We start from the raw sequence: 23,890 nt of genomic DNA on the forward strand, positions 1-23,890 counted from the left end.
TATTACTGTTAACGAAGCTTCATTTGATAATTTAATAATGTAAAATAATACCGTATTGGTACATTAATACCTCTGTAACGATGATTAATGGTCATTGTATAATCATGATACATTATGCTTTCATTACACATGCCATCGATAAAACGAATAATGAAACAATATTAAATTGAAAAGGTTGAATATTTCAACTGATCTGTTTTTAGTGTAATATTTTACAATTTTTACAAAAATATTCCAGAATTTATATGCTTATGGGAGATGTATAGATAATAAAATTCTACACTATTAGCTTTATACTTCAATTTCGAACACAGGGTAGGCTTTGATGGTGTTACTCTTAAAAGTTTCAAAGGCAAACAGTATAAAGCTAATCGCTTTGGGATACATTTCGTACAACAAAACTTTAATGCCACCTGGGACAGCCTTCTGACCTGGCAAACATTCGCGATAGTAATTTAATTTTTCACTTCTGAAACTCTCCACTCTTTGATTTCGCTCACCCAATTTGCAAAGGTAAACGGTTCAATATTTACGATGATGTACCTTCAGCCCTCAACTGGTGCAGTGGGGAATTTCAGACCTCAAAGTATAAAAAGCATTACTTAGTTTGATTTCGAAATGTGGTATAGAGAATAATTGTGCTTTATATAGGTATGCTTCCATTTATGAATGAAAATATTGCTAATAAATTGGAGTTAGTTCTGTATGAGGCACTTATAAATGGAAAGATATTTTTCTTAATAATGGGATCATCATTATCTCACTGTACCGAAGAATTAACATAGGTACTTTAATTATTTCTTCGTTTTCTCAGACTTATATTACAATAAAATTATATAAATAATAAAATTATAAAACAAGAGGCATGAAAATCACGTTAACTAAAATTGTATAATGTGAACACAAGTGTGTTTCCTATTAACCGAAATAGAATGCCAGATGAACTGTTCTATTATAGAGACAGCTATTAAATAGGTTTTCTCATTGTGGCACCTGCACCATCACTTCAGAAAATATTCTCAAATGAAAATTTCGTTTCTGCTTCGTATCGAACCGAACCTATGCTTTCTTCAAATATAGGAATAGCCAATATTCAATGACAAACAGCATTCACAAAGATGAACAAATTACAAGAATACGATTCTATCTGACAAAAATCCTATTAAACTACACGCGTTGAAAATTAATTTGTGTCCATTCAATTCTACAGATATTTAAACGCATAATAACACTAATTTCCTAAAAACGTGTGTACACTTTGTATAAGTCGCGACACATGTAGCATATTTTTTACCACACGAGGCACGGGAATGGTATTTGTAGCTCGTCATTCCAGCGGAAGTCGTTGAAACATCATTTCAAACTTTCCCACAAACATTTACATCATACTCATCAACAGATCGATGTATAAAACCCAGCAAAAGAAATCGCTGCAGCCAAAATCTCAAATCCTCAGCATTCACGTATCAAGAATGTCCAACTGCCCATCGATCCAAGGATCAGATGACAAAATTGCAGAGGGTAAATCATAAGTTCCTGTTCAGTGTACAATACCCACTATTCCCCAAAGTGTGGTGCATTCTTGAAATCACACAATTACCACAAAGATGCATCAACACCACCACGCAACAAAATGGCCTTCATTTGAAAGACTAAGACCCATCGTACTATACAAACTTTCCAACAACAAATGAACCTGGTGAACGCTTACGAACTGGTCAACCCAATGAAACGTTCACCGAGCAGCGTGGGGGGTCATTAATCTCGAGGAAGGTTTACCGTGCGTCGATGCGCCGAGCCTGGTGAGGGCCTGGCCTTCCTTGCACCAAACCCTGAGCATGCACTTGAGCAGCTCCTCCAAGGCCCTCTTCAAGGACACATCGGCCCCAAGCTCCGCGGAACACTCCGTGGCCGCGCAATCGCACACCATCGCGCTCAAGGGGGACAACGAAAAGCTATGGGGGGCGCCCTCGCGGCCGAGGGGGACTTCCGGTTCACTGGTGCGCGACGGAAAGGCTCGAAGAAGGCGGCGAGACGCGCGGCCGTCGCGAGACGTGGGTGTACGGAGAAAGCTCGATTTCCCGAAGAGGATGCCTTCAGCCGACTCGTGGAATGCGACTCGGCGCCCTGACCCACTGACTGCCAGCCAAAAGCTTCTTCTTCCACTCGCCACCCTCTGTCCCCCCCTCCCTCGACGACCGACCATCACTCCCCCCTCTCTAGACTCCTCTTCTGCCGAGATATTCGGACGCGAGAAAATCGCGTTTCCACGTATACTGGGCGTTCCGGATTTGGAGGTCCCAGAGTCGAGGGAGGCTATGTGGAGATTTTAGGAGGAGAATTGATGTTATTAGGTGTTATAGAAATGTATGGCTGAAATTTGGATGATTGTTAAGGCCAGGGCGGTTTGAGTGTAAATAGTATTGGATGCTTTCGAATTATATTGTAGTCGTCGGTTTTCTCATTTGTTTCTGTGAATTGTCTTTGTCAATTCTGTTTGTGGATATTGTTTTGAAACGCCCCGTAGTATCAACCCCCACGGCCGATGGAACTTGTACATATTTCGATGCGGGATCGATAGTTTTGATGGTCAGGGGCGTGTTGCAGGAAGGATGTTTCAGGGAGATTCCAAGATTAGTGGACGGAGTTTGAGAATGGGTTCTTCCTAAAATTGTTCGAATACAAAAAGTACCTATGTTGTAATTTCGTATTTATACGTAATTCGTCGCAATTGTGTTTACTGTTTTCAACTTCCATATAATTGTGATGTAATAAACACGCATCATTATATTTAGTGCATAGTAGCACTAAAAAATTAAGGGTTAATGCCAAAGACCTAGAAAGAATATATCGACTAGTGCTGGCGCTGGCCACTTAAAACCCAAATGATCAAATCGATCGAAATTAGCAGTGAACTCACCAATCCAGTCACCTGCTGAAAAACCCTAATTCCCAGTGCTACGCTTTGTTACTTCATCTATCTTATATGTACCATTCATGTTACTTACAACGAAGTTGGATCACCAATTTGGCTAACATTCCTGCATACAGTTACTCTGTTCCCTGTCTAATAACATGTTAAATGCACAGAATGCACTATACATGTGTCTGAAATTACTGTACACATTACAATTGAGTTGGCAATGCAATTTGAGTTGAGAGTGTAGTCACATTTAAACTTGGGTTAGGTCTTGGGTGTTCTTAGAACTTAGGTCTCCGATTTTCTTAAGTCCCAAATCTTTTTAAGTCCTAGATGTTCCTTTTGCTGCAGACCTTCTTAGGACTATACTTAGGTTTAGGCATATTATTATGTTCTCTAAACCTGAGTTGAATAAACTCAAGTTCAGACCCAACATCTAAACCTCACTTCAGATTCATCCCCAGATGCCATTATACTTATCATTTCTGAAAGCGACGAAGCCAGTACAGTTTCACGAGAAACGATCGCTTATTCCAATCAAGCGACGACCGATTCGTCACACGCGGCCAACGGACGACGCCGGGTATCGGTGAAGCGTCGGTACCAGCCGACACTCGGCGTCTTTCTCTCAGCTGCGCCGTGCCGATTATATTTAGCTCAAGTATTACGCGGTGCTTATTTAAAGAAACGGGAAGAACGGCTCTCTCTTTTTTCCTCTTTCGTTCCTCCTTTCTGCCTGTCTTTCTTCCGCTCTGCACCACGTCGCCGCGTTTACCACCTCCGTCACGAAGCTTGCCCCCTTTTCTGCTTTCTCTTTTCGTCTGCAGATTCGGCCGAGATCGGGAACGATTTCTTTGTCGGCCTGTTCTCTTCGAGGCATTCTTCGGCGATGCGTGCCTCGCGGCGGAGTGAATTTTAGTTACAGTAGCCTACTAGTCCACCAATTCTCTCCGTCTCTTACACTTTCGGGGATGGAATTTCTACGTTTCGCCCGTAGTCTTTGTGCTTTCGTATCTCGAATCCTCTTCTAGCCGAGATTTCTCGTTCTTCGAGGCTCGATACAGCGGACGTGTTCCTCTCTCTTCGAACGCTCTGGAGGACAGACTTATCCAATATGGCCGATCGAAAGAGAACTTCATTGATGCTTGTAAGAAATAGACAATCCATCTTAATTATTGGATCGCTACAGGCATTTGTAAACCTGAAGGACCACGTGCATTTATAGTTGGGCCGATGAGGAATAAATCCTTTGATTCTTGTTTCTACAGGGGTGGGGGCTGTTGATACAACTGTGGAGATTCCTTATGCAAAAATATAACAAAAATGTAAAATAAAATTTTTTAATACGAGCCATCGTTTTCAAGAAAATCGATTTTGAAAATTTGTCTAGTATTTCTACGAATTTGTTGAACAGTACAGAACTCTGTGAAGGATAGATTTTGGAATACCTTTTTAAACATTAAAATAAAAGATATTATTCTTGTTAATAATGTTATTCGTTTGTACATTGGAAGCAATAAAGAAAGAGAAACAACACTTGCATTATAAATTTCTTCGTACCTATAATGCACTTGTAATTTTTCTACATATGCATCTTGACTAACAAATTGTTACTCGGTTTAATAAATATTATAAGTCCTGTAAATCCGAAATCCTGAATTAAAGCAATTTTACCTGTGTAAGTATTATAGTTCTAGGTATAAATTTATGGGAAGTTCTCACTTCATCCAAACGGGGGTATTTGGAATTCAAATGACATTCCCTGCTACTATAAAAGTTAGCCAGCATCTGCCGTCTCTAATGGTTCCCATATTAGTTCTTCCTTTGAATAACCCTCGTATATTCATCCCCGTTCATACTCTGCATACTTATCCATACTTTATCGTATAAATTTCGAAGGTACGGTATAGTCGTTTGTGCCATGAATCACACATGGAATTTCTCACTGATGCAATATTAGGAGATCGTAACCTATATTCGGTATACAGTGAAAGAAACATACAATTTTCTGTGTTTCAAAATTAGAGATTTATTTCTTCTACAGCCTTTATGATATTCTTCGGAGTTTCAATTATAATGCAATATGTCGTCCACTTTGATAATTAGCTTTACTTCTTTAATTGGGAATTTCGAAATTTAGATGAATTTAAAATTCTTTTTTATTTAAATATATTTAAGAATTATTAAGTTACAAGTTAAGTATTCATTTATTGCATTACTTTGGTAAACTACTTTCAGGATACAGAGAAGGAAAGTATTAGACAAAACATTCACCGTAATTAATTTCATCCACGCTCCATTAACCCGTCCCTGTTGGTTTCACCTTTCACTAAAAATTTCGATTTATTGGGCTGACGTATTGCGCGCGATTCCTCTTTTCTGTCACAACTACCTCGGAAGGCATGTCTACATGCAACACATTATGCGTTACATGTTACATCTTCGGAGGATTGTAAATGCCCGTCGGAAGCTCCACGTCTAGGAGCATAAATTTAGGAGCAGCTTTAAGGTGTTATATATCTCCAGACGAATTTAGCGAATATTTATGCAAACAGCGTTACATTCTTGGTACAATACATCGACGCTGCCGTTAAAAATTTTACAAGCGCCATGAATTTGTTAAAAGTTTCATCGGGCTGTCGCGCGAAGCTTTACGTTTCGATCGAATTATTTAAACGTTTCGTCCTCGTAAGGTATTTGAAAACTATTTCTAGGGTAACACTGTTTTATATTATGTTCAGATGAAAATATTTACTTTTAGAAGCATTTATTATTGATTTACTTATTTGAAATTAATTTACCTATTAAATTACAATAATTTCACTTCTTTAATCAATTTCAACTTTTAATTATTAATTTGGGAAATGCTAAACAGATCTTTTTTTAAAGAATTTTAGTCATTATTTAATAATTTATATTGCTCTTACTATGAACTTCCATACGTTTAGGTTACAAGTACACCCAACCGACGGGTTCCACTGATTGCTGATAAGTGGATCGAAATGTTTTCTCAACAAAGCGAAATAACTATCGCTTAATTCCCATTGAGGGAAGTGCTCGAGCTCGTGTAATTGTTAATGCAACAGAGGAGCAATCAATTTCGTGTAAACTGCTTTCGATTTCGATTGCGAGCGGGACTGTTAAATATAGAGCGTTAAGTGTACTGTATCTAAACGTTCGTTCTCGTGTTCAAATGATCGACATACCAGTCAAGTATCGTCAGATGTATTTTCAAAGGAATTTTGGAATCCTCGAATATCTACTCGTTATTGGAAAATCTTATTCTTCATAAACTTACCTCCAATAATTTTATTTACTATGAATATTTTATGACCCTCTTTTCTTCCCTTTTTATTGATAAAAAAGAAAACTTTATTAATAAGTGCACAATATGATGCTTCGTTTCTGGTGGACCAACAGAAACGCTGCTGAAAGGGGTTCGATCTAATAAGAAGAGAATAATAATAGAGAACTGTCTAGAGACTTACCAAAGCTCTTAGTTTGTATCCTCTTATACATTTCCCCGCTGCTTTTTCGATGCACCATCCTGTGTGTCGCCGCCTGGTACTTCTTACGAAAGTTTCTCTCGCTTTCCGTCGATTCCTGAGAGCTTCTCCGCTCTTTAACGATACTTTCTGGGATCTCTTCGTCGCCATCCCTGCTGTCCGGCCTCCTCCACACATGGCTCTCCTCGAGGTCCCCGATGTAAATCCATTCGCTGCTCGTGTACGGCTCCATGTAGCTGTCCTCGTCTTCTCGACCTGTTGTTTCGAACGCAACAATCAAGTTTCCAACGTGAAACATTACGATGGAATTGTCTGTTAAACGTGGGAGTTTATAGAATTTGTGAAAATGTGGGGGGGGGGGCACCCTTAGGGATTATACAGCTAAGAGCAAGTTACGTGTAACATCCCCTACATATTCTCTAAAATATTCGAGACACTACGATTACTTTGTTTAAAAATTATTCAGATTAGTTTATACCTTCGATGCAATCAATTATCACACATATATTAATTATCTTCGACAATATGTAGCAGAAATTAATTTCTATCGGGCGCAGTAGGTACGTTGAGTAACGAAATATACACGAATCCATTAAAAGGTACGAACGTTTCGTTGTTATACTTTTTACTGAATTTCGCTGTGTCTTAACAAGCTCGAAAATCATTAATCTCTCGAGGGAAAGAAAAACAGCCACAGAAAAAGGGGTAAAACTTATCTAATGAACCGTCAATCGTGTTTCATTACGTCACTTTTTACGGGGCAATGCTTGCCCACCGTTATTATGCTCGTTTCGCAATACCTCGTGCATCCATTTCTCTGTGTAACGCGTTTTATGGTGGATGCGGACGTGGCTAATGGACTTTACGCGTCGGAAGTTTTTAAACGCCTTTTTCACAATATATGGCGCAGATGTCTTTATTGGAATGTGTTTTATTCAAGCTCGAGGAACAGAGGAAGTATTTTTCTCTGAGCTTCGCTAACCAACGTAAAGTTGAGTTTCACGAGCTGGCATAATTTGCGGAATAAAAATTATGATACTGTAACATTGTTTTACTATTTCACAATAAATGGATAACTCAATGGTCCCTCAGTGACTTTGAAATTCATTATACATTCAAAACCACATTTGGGCTCTCTTCTTGTTGATAAGGCGAAGAACAAAATTTATTATGAATTTCTGATAAATTTTTATTTTGAATTTCCTCCAAAACACCCTAATCGTCGCCTGGAGGATGGGGGTACATTTTGACCCACCTGTAATTATACTCATTCCTTATTAGTCTCTTCTTCCGTAAGGAAATATGAGCTCTTAACAACGACAAGATTTAAATCTAATACAAAATCTTGTCCTAACATCTGAATGAATGAAAGAAAAGGTGTCACCTGGACAGATTCCCCCGCTACTCGTAGTAACCAACCTGTAAGGATCTCCAGGCTGACGTCCGTGCTTCTCGCTTGAAGTCGTTTCCTCCCCATGGCGGTTTCCTCCAGAGAACCTCTGCTTCCGCGTCTGGGACCAGCCCTCTCCTCCGACTTCGCCCGGACGTCCGATCTACCAGCGCTGCTGCGCCGGTGCCTCCTGTCCCCTCGGTCCTCAGATCGGTACCTCTTGTCAAACTTCTTGTACAGCCTGTGCCCGGACAGGTGCTTCGTGGACGCCCTGTGCCCCTCCGGCGAGTCCGCGAAACCTGCTGGCGGTCGAACGATCTCTTCCGAGACCTCGGGGTGGAGCAACACGACGGCACGCACGATAGAGAAAAGAGGTAGATAGACCGATAGATAGAGAGACAGGTCGATCTGGACATGGTGGATTTTTTTTTCTCTTCCCTTTGATTTAAGGGGTCAATGAACTTTGAAAATCGAGGTCCCATCGACCTCAGGAAGCGATCGATTTGGGGTGGAGTGACCCAGAAACAGGTAGGAAAAGAGGAATGTGAGGCTGAAGCGACTAGCTACGCTATAAACTACGTACTTCGTCTATAGTTGTTCGAAATATTACCAGAGTTTCAATTGCTAAGACATTTCTTATTCGCATTACCAAAAACTACTTTCAACAGTTCGATTTCTCCCCTCCTCGTTGAACGGTTGATCCAACAAACGGTAAATAATTTACCTCTCTGCCGCATTGGTGGCAATGAGGGGCGTCGAGGACGCTGACAGTGAGGCATTGGTCCGCGCTCTCGCTGTAAAAGACACTGTCGCTTCCTGGACTGACGGACCTCAAGGACTCAGCTGAAAGGGCCTTTAATCTCGCCTCCGGGCTTTGCGCCTCGACAATCATCGCTCGTTGTCCGTTGTGTCCTGGACTGCGCTGATAACGGCCTGGACTCAGTCTCGAGCACATTATGTCGTCCGCTGCGCGTGATCTTCTTCGAGGCAGGCTCCCTGTTATGGCTGCGTTCTTGTCCTAAATTGGGATCGAAACTCTGGGTATTCGTGTCGTCAACCATAGCGAAACCATATTATCACGGACTCGTAACTTTTCAGTTTCGAGGCAAAATACCCGCTTAGGGAGAACAAGCATTCTGCAGTGGCGCACAGAGGGGGGGGGGGCAAAGGGGCCTGGCACCCTCCAAAGAAAACTGGCTTTTGTTCTTTAAATAAATTTGTATAATCACCTAATGAATTTTATTGAATTTACATTAAAAATATTTTTATCCCTTCCACTCGGCTCCCCCAAAAGTAAATCCTGAATGCGCCACTGGTCTAGTATAACACTTTTGGTATGAAATAGTGTCTTTTTTAACATAACACGAGAACAAAAATGAAGAAATAGAGAAAAACTACAATCTCTCAAGATACTTGCATATTTCTTTATTCTTTTTGCTGTCTGGAGGGAAAAAAGTTCGCTTAATCAAGGAATTTATAAACCATTATTGCTTTCATGTTACATTGAAATTGGATAATTCGAAGGTTGACTGTACTCTATTTAATTAGTCCTACGCTTATACTCGATGCAAATATCTGCCCACTATTTGTTCCTTTCAACATCTTGACATCCACTCACCTCGTTGCTCCTTCTTCTAGCAGAAACGTAGCCCGTGGTTTTCCTTCTTGGACTCTCCCTCGTCCTCCTATGCCGCCCCCCATCCGCGCCCTCGCGGTGCAGATGATGATGATGGTAGTGATGCATATGGTAATGATGGCTGCAACTGGAATCGTCCGAGGTTGGTACATGCCCGCCATCTTCTGCTGTTTCCACCCGCCAGTCCTCTTTCTGGGGACTCCTAGCGATCTGTTGCTGCGGCTGTTGCTGCACTTGCGTCTGCTGCTGGACCGTCTCGCGCTTTCTGTTGTTCTTGTGAGGACTCCTGGCACTCGTCGACTTGCCTCTGGCTCTGGGACGATGAGTCGGCGTTGGGCTGACCTCGGCGTTCTCCGTGTACAGCTCCGCGGCACGCTCAGGGTCCCCTGCGCTACCCAGGAAGTCAAGAGTGAAGGTTTTCCTTCGTCTACGCCGCTCCTCTTCGCTCCAGGCGCGCACGTCTGGAGGGGACTCTGCGTAACCCCCGGAAGAGGAACGGTGGCCTTCCTGGAAGTGAACAGAAAACAGGGGAAAAGATGGAACTCTGGGTATATAACATCATTGCGCAGGAAAATGAAGGAAGAACCAACTTCGCGCGAGGTATACTTCTGGATATAAAAATAAATTTATAAACTTTATAAAATTACAAAGTCGAAACCAGCGAAATGATTATTTAAACCCTCCCTGATTGCATTCAAACTACAAAATATTTCAGTCTTATCAAAATCGCAGACATAGACAGCAAAAAGGATCCGCAGGTCGTAGGTCATGGAGTTCGTTGAATTTGCAAAAATTCCATTGGAAAGGTGATCGGAATTAGTTTAATTATCGCCTTACGTCACGGTCCAGCTCCGTTTCTGAGGTGTGCCCACTTGGAGGTGCAGTTTGCTCGTGTTCCTGACCCGGATCTGTCATCGCGTCTTTCAGATCGTAACTACCCGAACTACTGCTACTGCTGGATCTGGCTGGAGACGGTGGCGCCTCCAATCCAATTGGAATTTCCGTTTCCTCCAGTATCGGTGGCGGACTGCATGGCTCTTCGGCGACAGCCTGACGATCCATACCATAGAATTTTATCTCGCTTCACGGTACGATAACTGTTCTTAACTTACTCAGGTCTCTATCTCAGGCTTAATAGGCTTGTTATCACTGTGCATTTGGAAAATTGTATCCGCGGATCACAGACTACGTTTTCAGCAATCCTACTGGATACAGTGTACACTTTTAAGGGGGAGTATGCTTACTGCATCGTTGAATTTTTTATGGAATTTTTTTTTTTTTAAGTAAAATCAGAATTAGTGATCACTCTACTGTATTTTATTTTTTTCTGGCAAGCAAACGTTAAAACGCTTTATAATTTACGACGGCAACAGGGTAATTTAATTGAAACGTATGAAACGCAGAGGATAGTGAACTTTTAAGAGAATAAATTGAGCTTGTGTTTGGTGAGATGTAATAATACGTTTTATTGTTTTGCTTTCTTGCGCGTGTGTTTGGGATTTCATTGTCTAATAAAACATCATATTTATTGGTCGTAAGAAAGCGCCCGATAGGGGAAACTGGGCCAAGTCAATAGTATGCTTACGGATCAATAAAAATTTTACTATCCCTCCTGATTCTTCCGATTTTTTTATGTACATACGCGTGCTTGGTATTCAATGGGTGATCTATATTCATTGGATTGGTACGAGCCATAAATATCACAGGTTATATAATGCGCATAAATGTCACTACTTTGTCACAGTCTGATCATAACCATACGTTCCTGATAGTATTTCATCCCATTCGAAATTTCTGGATATTACTTCTACTTTTACTCTAGTATTTTTCTCTTTCTTGTCTTCTTATATGTATTTATGTTTTTTTTATCTTTTTGTTATTATTCTTAAAATTATTATTATCATTATTATCATTATCATTACCATTACCATTACCATTAACATTATTATTATTATTATTATTATTATTATTATTATAATAAAAGTTCCAGTTACAGTAGCTCTAAACTTTAAAATACCAATATGTCACTAGCAGAAATGGGCACAATTTTTATTTAAATAAATTTCAAAGAACCAATAAAAGTCAAAGAATAAATTCTTGTCGAATAAAATAATTAACTTTATTCGTGAAATAATCTAAAGTTAAATTAACTTTTATTTGATCCGTTATTTTAATAATTGTTTATTAATAACCCAGACCAATTCTGGTCACTAGGTAGTAACCCTCCTTCTAAAAACTAAAATTCGTCACGAAACAGTTGACAGAAAGAACATCAAATTATTGGACCAAGTAAAGTGCACCTTAGAAGAATAAGAGACTAACCCAGACCTAACCCAAACCTATGTGGAATTTCAAAAACAAGTCTAAAATGTCACTATAAAGACGAGCAACGGGTTGAAACTCACCTCGCTGCGAGCCAAGCTGTAAATTGAGCTGGCACTTTCGAAGGAGCTGCCATCTGCGGCAGTGGCCGTCGCCGAAGCCGAGGCCGCGGCGCTCGACGTCTGCGGGGGCCTCGACCAGGAACTGGTCGTTGCGGAAGTGCCTGTGGTGGTCCCAGTCTCAGTGGAGGTGTTGGCAGTGACATAGTCCTCGGTGGTCGAGGTTTCAGACAAATCAGTGTTCGTGCGCCCTCCCGAGTCCGTCCGGGCGAGGCTCAAGCCAAACTCGCTCGAGGATTGCGACTGCGGCTGCGACAATGGCGGAGCAGGACTAGGGCGACGGAAGGCGCTCCTTGGTCTACCATTGCTCGAGATCACGGACGTTTCCACGTTCAGGAGCAGGTCCCTTTAAAACAGAGAGCGAAAATAACAGTTATTTTTTAAATTTTTTCGAAAAAAATCATTGAGAAAAAGTTAATTTTTATTTAAATGGAATACAGCATAAATTTTCCGAAAAATCAAGTGATTAAAAAATATTAAGATTTATCTGTTTTGGTTACTGATAACCATTATTGTAAACGGAAATATTTTTTGGTCACTAGTTATTAGTTATAACCTAAATTAATATTTTTGTTTAAATGATTTTGGTTATGAATAACTATTACCGATGAGCAGATTTTTTTTTGGTTACGGTATAACCAATATATATTGCGGAAACTTTTTTTTGGTTACGGTATAACTATTGAACTATAGAATATATGGAATGCGAACTGTGGGTATTAGAACCCGCGGCGCGCTATAATTTATCAGAAGAGAATTTACACAAATTATTATTTGTAAAACTCAACACCGATTTTATGCCCTAAGTAGTTAATAAAATATATAATTATTACATATGTGTTTTTATTGATTAAAACATATAAATTCTATCATTCGTTGTATATCGTTCATAAATACAAATTATTCGTAATTATATTAATAAAAATAGATGATGGCCTAGAGTGACCAAAATAAAACTCCCACAATATATATATACCAATAAAAATTCTTGTCAACGATAATGGTTATTCGTAAGCAAAAACAATTTCCGTCGTCTATAACAGTTATTAATGACATTGGAGAAATGAAATTGTGGAGCACGTTGGAATTGCCAAAGATTCTGATTTTGTACTAAAATTTTTGGTATAAACACATTTCTATAGAAGGTAGTGTTCAGAATTACATTTAAAACGTGAAATAAGAAAGCATATGAAACATCAGAAACGCAAATTATTATATATTTCAAGCACTCCCAATTAAAATTACTAAATTCATAAAAAAAATTATGTAAGATTTTACCTTGGTGTTAATGGCTGGACAGGCGCGACAGGTTCGAGACGTAGCCTCGGGCTAGACGGCCGCGACTCCATCGTTTCTTCCACATCCAACGCCTCTGTGTCCATCGAGGAGCGCTGCTGATGCTGCAGAAGCAGTAAGTGTCTTCGTCTCGATGACGGTGTCAACAGTGCCAATGAGTCAGCCTGGAGAACTGTCGCCTGAGACTCATTCCAAATTCCGTCGCTGTGATCCCTCGTGGCGTCGTTGGTTAACGAATCGCTCGAAACGAACGGGGACGTAATCATGCCAGAAATGCCGGTTCCGGGGCTGAAAACTATCGGGCAAATTCGTCGCAACAGACGTGACGGCGATGTATAGTCCTTGGGACTCTGTAAAATCTTCCTTGGCGCTGAAACATCATGGAGGAACGACGGTGGTCGGATCTTAATTGGACTTCCATTAATAGGGTAGTTATCAGAGAGATGGCGCATTCCAGCAAAATTGTTACCGTATGTAAATATTGCAATGGTAATTTTCTTTCAAAGATACATATCAGTAGTTGGACATCTTTTGCTACTACTTGCATTGAAATAAATCGAAATTTTAATATATATCACCCTTACAAAATTCAAACTATAATCGTCCTGTTTGGAGGAGAGACCTCCAAAATTGATTTCGCTACTTCTATCAGCAATTTCAAAAATTCAGCTTTTCTTTCTAGTTCGAGAAGAACCAGTGTTAGGTGAAATCGCGAGTAAAACCACCACAAGTGGAACGTGAATGACAATAAAGAAAAAACGAGACGGAGGATAAATCGGCGTCGTTTTTCCCACAAAATAGTCGCGTCACGTTCGTAAAAAGGGGACCAGCTTAAGCATAGGACATTGCCTCGCCGCGAAGCTGACGGAACTTTGCCGTGAAACTTCTTGAAAATTTCACTAGGCTGCGGAAGTAACGCGGCACCGCGGCGTGAATCATATTTCATACTTGATACTGCGGTCGGCGACGTGGGCGACGTGGGAAGCGATCTCGGTAGCATAAAGTCGTCCGATGCTAAACCTTGCACGCCATCCTCGAGTGATACGCTCCTCTTACGGAAAAGCCCCCGTCGGATGAGATTCTCGTGAAACTCCTGCAACGATATCGAAAAATAACGTCGCGACAACAGCTTTCAGCAATTTAAAAAATGTCACACTGGTCTTTTTATCATAATCAAATGCAGTGTATGGTTGTACGAGGATTATTCTGCATTAAAATAAAGAAAACAGTAGAATTTGTTTTCGCAACTAAGCGATTAACCAGCTTTCCCACTATTTTCGTCATAAAACCGTAATTGTTTCACCACGAATAGAGTGAGTGGTAAAGCCTACTAATTTATAGAATTACACAGTTTCTAATTCTCTGCTGTTCAACTTAATTTCGCAAGTGGATCAGAGATAACAGGATGAGAGGAATAATTCAAGCGAAAAGTTCAAACTAGTTACACGACCGTGACAATGGTAGTATCTCTAGAATTCAAGCAATTAGCGTAAAGAAAAGTTTCGAAAGTGCTTAACCTCTATACGCAACGTGATCACTTTTAATTTAAAACTCGGCCAACCTTGGCAGTAGCAGTCGGAAAAATTAGGAACTTTTCATTTGAAACTTGATTTTAAGTTTAAACATCGAAACGTTGTTCGTTGCGAAATCAAAAGTTCCTTCTTTTGCAGAAGTCAAGTGGAGCGTAGGCACGTTGGGGTAATTTAGTGATGTGCCTGTGTTCGCTGGTATTTTTAGAGATGGCATAGCTATGGAGTATATTTCTTGATGGAAGAATCAATGAATCGCTCATCAATCTTCAAGTACAACTACTCGACCGAATGAAGAGTCGATGGTGGAACGATGATGGCGCGTTTCAATCCCTGCAGGAAATAGTCATTCGAAAAGTTCGATAGATAGGGATTGGAAGGTTTCAATAGCGGGCGGAAACGTATTGCACTGAGTCAGCGATTTAAAATGCTTTTGTTAGAGCAATGTCCATCTCTTATAATACGCTGTATTTATATACAGCATAAACAATATGAATCCAAGGCATTTGAAATAGAGAAAATTTTATTGAAAAGCGAGAAGAAGAAATGAAAATTTATTGAAGATAATAGAATGCATAAGTAATATTAAAGAAATTTTTTGTCACACATAATAAAGAAAATGAAACTACTTTAAAATTAAGTAACTATTTCATAAAATACCAGTTAAAGATCTCATATCAAGAAGATGATCCCTGTACTTGCCTCCTCGAGGTGATCCTCGTGTGGCGAGGCGACTCTCAGTTGGAACAATTCTTCAGGCGTTGAAGAAAATTGGACGGGTGTTCTGACGGTCCTGCCCCATGGATCTTGGTGGTTCCTTATGCACGTGTGAGGGTAACTCAGTTCACTAACTTCGCCGACCAGCTCGCGCCTTTCCACGCGGATCTCGCCGTCGGACAGTGTTTTCTGCAACGGCAGGAACCTCCGCGTCGACTGAGATATCCGATTGAGGAGAACACGCGCATCCGGTGACACGGGCGCGGGCTTGAAGTCTATAAGGATTTCTTGGTCGTCCAAATCGAAGGACCTTCGTTGATGTTGAGGCTGGTCAAAAGGAATAAAAAAAGAAAATTATGCGTGAGAAGCACCTGGACAGTCACCTAGGTCTGCTTTAAGAAAATAGTACGAGCTGATCTGAAGTGATGTAGGATAGAATTAAAGTAGAATGGAAGGGGGAGGTAGATTATTTTTTGCATTTGATGAAAGGGATTTTGATAGAATTTGATTACGTAGTAGTTTACCGAAAATTAGGTAGGGTTTAAGTCAGCATCCACGTATTCCATCACTTGCGAAACATCACGAAACGAGCAACATGGATCGATATGTTAATATCCGTAACGACGTGTGTCCTTTAATTACACCCCACTAACAAGCTTTTGCTTTTCGCCACGTCTATTTTGTTGCCCGGACAGTAATTCGATCACGCTACCATTACAATCTGCTATAGATGGCCTCGAAATTTGATTCTTGTTCGACCTTCCTGTTAATAGAGTGGAATCGGCCTGCCTGCGGGAACGCGTTGCTTCATTCATTTATGCACAGCACGCCCTCAAAATAAATTAATTAATTCCGTTCAATTTGAGCCAACGTGTTTATTATCACACTAATGGTAAGAACAGTTTCAAGGAACATAATTGTACATGTTTAGCTTGAAATAAATAATTTACAAGGAGATATTTTTCCACTGCTCTGGTAATTCTTGGCTTAAAACGTCATTGCACGCATAAAGCTTCGCGTATAAATCGCCCAATCAGAAGGCCCGGTCGAACACCTAATCGATACGACCATTATCACACCGCCGAGATTTCCGACGTAAAATTCAACCGAATGGAGGCAGTGGGGAGCGTTTAATCGAACGCAGAATGCGCAATCGAATAATTCGGGCGGGGCTTCAGATTGATCCTTAACTGGCGGCGAAATTGAAGTCTGTAATATCTTCCTCTCAATCAAAGGCGATATCGAGTACAGCGGCTCGAGCATCGCGAGCCACCATTTCAAGCGACTCTCCACTCCGACTAGCAGAATCAATGTGATTCAACTCGGAGGGCCTGAGAGTCGCGATACGAGATTGACGAGACTTCGCGTCAATCTAGTCGCAAGTTTCTCCATGGTTTTACTATCAAAGCAGACTCTGCCGAAAATTAATTGATTTCGAGACGAAAGTACTTATGAATGGATAAAAATTAAATGAATATGTACGTAGGTAGTACTTACTTTCCACTTTCAGTTGAGGAAGGTTAATGGGTTAATGACGGTGAAACTGGGCATTAATTTAACTAAAAAAATAAATAAACTATATTTCTATATAATGTTCTAATTTTATTTTCAACTCACGGGAAAGTGCGAAAGCTCTCTGGGAAAGTTTTAAATCGATTTGTAAACTCTCGTATGTAATCGCTTCATTGCATTTCACAGAAAATATCTTCAGACTGCTCTTCGTGAAACGGAAATAATTAGAATTATTGAGTTAAACAGTTCACCCTGCACAGCATCTCTCCGCCACATCTATTTTGCGCTGAGGCTAGGACACGTTGTGCTAGGATGCGTTGAAGCCAGGACGCGTTTCAACCGCTTAATCCGTTAACTCAATCGCGGTCGTCAGGCAAAATCAATAGAATGGATGGTGAAATTAATTTCAGAATTACTCAATCACAGATCTTACGATAATTACACTAAATAATTATTCTAAGTCTTGGTCTTTTTCAGCCACTTTCAGGCTTAACACGATCCTTAGAACTCTCAGGCTTCGTTAAATAATAGAAAAAGGCACTGCCTATGGATAATATAAAGATTTTATCTAATATACTGTATTCAGCATACTGTTTAGTAATTAGTGTTACATATGCATGAACTGTACAACAATGTGAGCAAATAAATATTCAAGCACACATCTGCTTGTTAACACCGTCAACAATATCGTTTTATACAACTTATCCAAGCCTCTGATTACTCGCTACATTCCTAAGCAGCTCCCTACTATATGCAACATAAATTTTACCACATTTTTTTAATCTCTCTTACTTTCCTCACTGTTCTCATTTTGAACATTGTTTCGACCACTGCTGTAATACCAGAATTCACGACTGCAATTCAAAGTGACACTTACGACTCTCGCCATGGGTTCCAAGATGTCCCCATTGGTCAGAACCTCCTCCAGAGTGGCTTCGTGGATCTCAGATGGTGGCGAGTCGACGAGGAAGGGTGACCTTGGTGGTTCTTCGCTCTGCGTCCTGTGAAGGGGTTCATGGTCAATCTCTTCTTTTCCTGCTGCTCCGACTTGACCACTGCCCAAGGGAGTGCTCAGCTGACCAGCCTCCGAGTAGCTTTTCGTCAGTTTCCTTCCATTAAACAGGCCGTTGGTTTGGGCCCCCTGGGAGACCATTTTCACGCGGTGTATCGTTCTAGGACTAAGGGTGACAGGAACTCGGCCTCGAAACACGGCTGGGATCTCTGTCTGAGTTGCCTGTGTCTTCATCACACCCCGCTTCGGTGGCTTTTCTGCAACGAAATTTCCGCTAAATCTGTTGGAATCGTTGCTTGACGAGTGAATGGGGACGTTTCAACCCTTTTTCGCTGTGGAATAGCTAGGGATTGCTATAATATGAAAGTCAGCTTAGAAGATAAATCCTTCTTAGCCTCCTCGTCTTCTTCTCAATTTTTTCATCTGTATTACTATAGGGTGTAGACTATGAAGGAAGCTTTCATCCGATGATGCAAGAAAATTGCTACTGCTCCGTATAATATCGATTTAAAAGAAAAAAGCATCGCGAGCTGCAGTCATCTATTTTATATTCTTCATTATCAAGTTGCTGAAGGAATATATTTATCGAAGTTCAAGCTTGCAACCTGCAATCCTTTAAATTTTCTATGCAGACATCTGCCTCTGAAATGGAATAACTTAGCACGAAAGCTCCTAAATTCCCTACACACGAGTCTATCCCCGACAAGAAGCAATCAGGGCGAGACTATAACGGTCACGTTGGATACGTTATAAGTTATAAGTCGAGTAATCTCGACGTCCACTGCAATCTCTTCTCCGCGCCTTTGCAAGTTCAGCGAAGGGACGAATAAGAGACGGATTTTCTTCGGCGTGGAAATTACCCTAGTAACATAATTTACGTCCCGACCGTAATTCGACGTTCGTTAGGAATTAATTGAGACGGGAATATTAATGCTTTCACCGACTCAGCCCCCCGCTCCCCCGTGTGACTCGCGAGTCGTGTCTAATGTCAGTGCACTGCGAAACTGCTCCAAGTCGTTATCGTTTCCTACACGAATTCAATATCGTGTCTCATTGGGCCGGCTATATTGGCAATTTGGTGGCTAATACTGAGCTAACTGCTGGGTTTCTGGGCAAGAAGTTAATACCCGGGAAGACCTGATAATCTGCAGATCGTGCAGGGTTGAAATGGGAACGGGTCGCAGTTCCTGTCAGCGTGACTCCACGCGCCGAAGTGACGGATTGCAGGGAACGATGAAACTTCCTGTTATGATATTGAATTTCTCTTCATAAATCACGGTGGAGTTTTTCAAGTGGTTGTATCAGGTATTTAGTAAATATTGGTAGAGATACGGAGGGTCGGGTGGAGAGTAAAGAAGGTAGGGACTAAAGGTGTAAAAAATTTCTTATTTTAATTATTTAATTTAGTATTTCTTATTTTTCTCCTTAAGAATGATATTTCCCTAATAATGCGCTTCAATCTTCTCATTATTTATACAAACGAAAACGATCTGTGGTACAAAAACTTGGGATCGAAAAAAGTTGAAGAGTTCAGCACGAGGCTGGGAATTTCCGCTGTCGCAGAAGGTGATAGTCACAAGAGCGCGCGAAAACGCGCGTAGGGGAATGGCACGTGGGGAAGCAGGGGTGTATCATAAAAAGAAGCAGGAGCAGACAGTGAGAAGTGGAATGGGGCGGTGAATTTAGCGGACAAAGATACCGTGGCAGAGAAAGGCACGAGAAGTCAGGAGAAGCTACGAGGGGAGAAAAAAAAGAAAGTCAAAAAGAACTTGGAGGAAGAAGATTAGACCGAGGGGAAGTAGAAAGAGAAGAGGATAATCAGCGGGAGACAGGATTAAGTATCATTAACGGGACACTGAACTTTCTATCTCTGAAAATGTATGAACATTATATCCACTTAGGCGTCCCGAAGTTTCTGCTATTAGTTTTGATACCGGTCGCTAGAGGCTCGAAGCCTTAATTGCGCGAGCCTCAAATGTCGCGAGACTTTCCGCCTGACGTTCTAATGGGCTGCTTCGAGTAAAAAAAAACTATTGAGCCTGCCGTCCTATAGAAACACTCCTCTCTAAAAAGTGTCTACAGTCCAGCATACAAGCTTAGCTTGGAGCGCCACGCGTTTCTAAAAGGGACGGGCGGGAGTCAGCTGTGAAAGTGTATAAATGCGTGAAAATCGACCCCGTAAAGCGCACCGTGGTCGCGAGACTTGGTGCCGAAAACAATTACTTTGTTGAATAAAATTTGTACCCCAGTTTGGTAGAGGAAGAAGCTGAACCATTTCACTTTCGACGAGGGACTCTAAATCTAAACATGTTCCTGAATCCTGGTATTCCCTTGTGTTCCCCATGTTTCGAATGCTACATCGCATTAAGTAAATGGACCGTGCGAGGGTCATTTGCTCGTGAACTTTCATGAGAACGGAAACTTACCGAGAACGAGAACACGGGGCTCGCTGGCAGCGTAAGGGTGCATCAGGGGTAAGGTCGAAGGATGTATCGAGTTCTGCATCGTTGGCTGCGAATCTATAAGGCGTTCCTGATTCTGCGGTCTCGGCGGGCTCCCACTCATCGGTAGATCGAAGGATGTCAGGGTATGCGACCTCGCGAAGCTCACGTGCTTCGTTTTCGGGGCTTGTGACACGGGCGGCGGGGGTGCGGGGGGCAGCACTGGCCGAGGACCTTCCAATTTCGTGGATTCCTCGTCCTCGGGGACCCAGGTGTACCTTGGACAGAAAAACAAACGAATAATTGCAAAGAACAAGAAAATTATTCATCCGTCCAGTTCGTGAGAAATTCTATGCTTCGGAAGATTACTCAGAGTTTTTATTCTGCAATTTATAGAGAGTCACTATCGAGCGAGTTTCACCTGCCACGAGTTCCATTACTTCCCACCCTCTCCTATTAACACGTACAACTCTCAGCGCTGCTCGGTGCACCCGTACAATTCCAATATTCTAAATCAAACGTTACATCTACCATTGTTATCGGAGCAACCCCATCGAGAAGATATAATCGCCTTTCTGGCGAATTCAAAGGAAAATCGTTGTCCAATCTCCTAACACGTTGATCACCAGCTGTACAGCAAATTTACTACCGCGTCCACGGTAACGGGCGATAATATTCTCGGAATATAAAGAGCCCCGCTACACCCCCGACCAGATAGCTCGTCTTTCACGGTCCCGTGATTCCGACGACATAAATATGCCCCAAGTGGCGGGATGGGAAATTAACCACTTAGAAAAGAGACATAAAACGCACAACCCCGATAGAATCTCAAGGAGGAGCCCGGGCGGAAGTTGGTAATGTGTTTGTTATAAGGGAGCTTGCTTAGTAGTTTCCAGGAAAAGCTTGTTACGAGCGGTCGTTGCGAGCGGGAAGGCAAAAGATTACGGGGTTCGATGGCGCGCTGAACGGTCCAGTTTATTTCTGATTGCTGTAATTCGCGCGCGGGAGCGTAGACGACGTTCCCTCAAGGTCACGTGTAAACGATCGATAAATTACTGTATTAATACCTATATAAGTACAGACAAGAAGATCTGACAATGAGTTGGAAAATTTGCTGAGCATCGGTCAAACTAACTTTGAAATTCGAATTTTTACAACTACCTATTACTCTTGAGAACCAAACTGTATAAGTGAGAATATCATTCTGAATTTTCCATTTATTTTTCTACGCGTAGAATCGTTTTGTAAGTATCACTGTCCATTGTGAGAAGGTGAGTTTAGTTATTACTACACCTTACATTCCTTTGAAATTAAGCGGCCCATTTCACCGAGATGACCCGTGAAATTCAAGCACAAGTGGGATTCGTTTTATTATAATCAGGGAGGAAGCATCGTCCGGGGAGAAGTTTGTAACACAGCTGGCGTAATAACGTATCCTCGAAGGCACCGGTTGAAATCTAAATGCAATTTATTTAGGTCGTTGTCGCAAGAGGCAACGTGCCGTCACCCACTTTTCCCAAGATAATGCCCGTCATTCGCGAGATCGGCTTGCGGCCGACACAATGGAAATGAGAATGTAACCATCACTGGAAGCAATATCTCTGCCGCGCTTCTGGCGCGTATTAATAAAAATGAACGGCGCAGAAGTGTCTATCGGCTATCAGGTTAATTAAGTCGCGCGTAACCTGCCGCTGTAGCCCCCAGTTAACGGTATATTTTTATTCCAATCCGTTAACCGGCCAGAAGAGCTGACAGCGCTTTCTTTAGACCTTTCAGGGGTTGCGTGCACGTGAACGAGTAACAAATTGCAACCTTGGAATTTTTCCATTGAATAAACTGTTTACTTCTATCGATCCAATTTGTTGTCGTCCAATTTCATTGGAAGCTTGTTCGAATGTCAGAAGTACAAATATTGGTGCAAAAACGTGGTTTGGTAGTTTTTTTTTGTGGTGGACGCTGAATTCTTTTGGTGGAACAACGTGGAAGGAGTTGAACGATTTTTTTCATGGATTTTTCAATTAAATAGAGAAATAAAGACATGTATCGAAGAGTTCGAATGTAGGTAACTTTGAGCAGTTTTGGGGTTGTACTCTAAAACGTTCAAATAATTTGCTCAAATACTTCTCGATATATCCACTATAGTTTTTAAGATTGTAATACAGGAAAGTAGGAAATCACACATTAACCTTTGAGGGGTGTTTTCGCCTCGAAAAATTGTCCGATACTTTTATCGAGGTACTCTACAAACCAGCAGTTTCCCTTGCGAGTTGAAAACACGATTTCAGATTCCATTTCATTTTACCTCAATCAGTGGTTCTGGATTAAAAGAGTTCCAAAAAGCTAACTGCGCAATAAAATGAAATAGAATTCGAACTGCAAAATTCCATAACTTCGTTAATTATGTAGACTTCAACGTAATGTTTTTGAAAAGGCTTAAGTCTACGATGTAGACTCTACATACGCTACAAAAACCGAAGAAAGGATATAAAGATCCAGGTACATATACGTAACCCCTTCACTCTTTAAACAAACAAGTCGTTTATCTTGAGAAATTCTACTTTCTATTAAAACATTTTTCATGAAATAACGGAGCACTGGTAGGATGATAAATTATCTTTTTTGGGCTACTAACTTTCATTCGTAATAGGAATTCAGGTGACTATCATGACTAACAAACTTAAGTAATTACAGTTACCTTCGTGTATTTGTGTTACTTGGGCTATTTGCAACATTTATTTATCATTACCCTTTTTAAAGCAAACGATTCATTACTTTTTATCGGTAAATACCTTATTCATAGACATTTCTGAAGTCATGGCCATTGCAAAGTGACGTTATTGTATCTGAACAAACTTATCTTTTGACGTCATCTCCGACACACAGGAGATAAAAATACAGAGTGCTGTTTAAAAAAAACATTCATGACCTTCGTGAGTATGCAAAAAGGCCTCGAGGGAGCAAAGATACCGTTATTATCTTTGCTCCTTCAAACCCTTCGTATTCTTCTGCATCGTTGAATAGAACGAAGTTAAATGTGAGTCTTGTTTTCCGAGGCACGTGTTATATTACATTTCAGCAGCAATTAGAACGGCACACATGCATTACCATTACTATATGCTTTTTTTAAGAACTTTTAGTCGCGTATTATTTAGGATTATTTTCGAGCATTCCTTTCATCTTGATAACCCGGTGGAATGAACAATTACGTTAATTATTATGCTCAACCTATTTTCGTGTCCTGAGTGAACACGTTGTTTTAAATCTCACGATTGGCGAGCTTGGGAAAAATGAATAAATGGCATCTGGAGTCTTTATGCAACGAGAAATTTATATTACTGTGTGGAAACAATTGATTTTTGTCATTCCTGTTAATATTGTAGGTTCATTTTTAATGGTACATTTTACGGAATATGTTCCATATTGGAGCTCTACTTTCAAAAATTTTGAGTTCCTATTATGATTTTGTATAAATATTTAAGTGTGTATAAAA

The 23,890-nt window shown here is 40.9% G+C and overlaps 1 protein-coding gene across 2 annotated transcripts in view; it reads right to left on the bottom strand.

The window, feature by feature from the left end:
- Positions 1–23,890, bottom strand: part of LOC143374756 (uncharacterized) — a 44,701-nt gene that overhangs the window by 10,665 nt on the left and 10,146 nt on the right. For both annotated transcript variants that reach the window (XM_076823170.1, XM_076823169.1), the window contains exons 3-13: positions 20,386–20,678; positions 17,825–18,216; positions 15,421–15,762; positions 14,138–14,282; positions 13,172–13,559; positions 11,858–12,239; positions 10,290–10,502; positions 9,435–9,959; positions 8,541–8,834; positions 7,846–8,146; positions 6,409–6,681 (exon numbers count right to left, since the gene is read on the bottom strand). In XM_076823170.1, coding sequence (XP_076679285.1) covers positions 6,409–6,681; positions 7,846–8,146; positions 8,541–8,834; positions 9,435–9,959; positions 10,290–10,502; positions 11,858–12,239; positions 13,172–13,559; positions 14,138–14,282; positions 15,421–15,762; positions 17,825–18,216; positions 20,386–20,678 — 3,548 coding nt within the window. The remainder of the gene's footprint in view (positions 1–6,408; positions 6,682–7,845; positions 8,147–8,540; positions 8,835–9,434; positions 9,960–10,289; positions 10,503–11,857; positions 12,240–13,171; positions 13,560–14,137; positions 14,283–15,420; positions 15,763–17,824; positions 18,217–20,385; positions 20,679–23,890) is intronic.

This window comes from Andrena cerasifolii, chromosome 11 (genome assembly GCF_050908995.1).
Source record: "Andrena cerasifolii isolate SP2316 chromosome 11, iyAndCera1_principal, whole genome shotgun sequence".
NCBI lineage: Eukaryota > Metazoa > Arthropoda > Insecta > Hymenoptera > Andrenidae > Andrena > Andrena cerasifolii.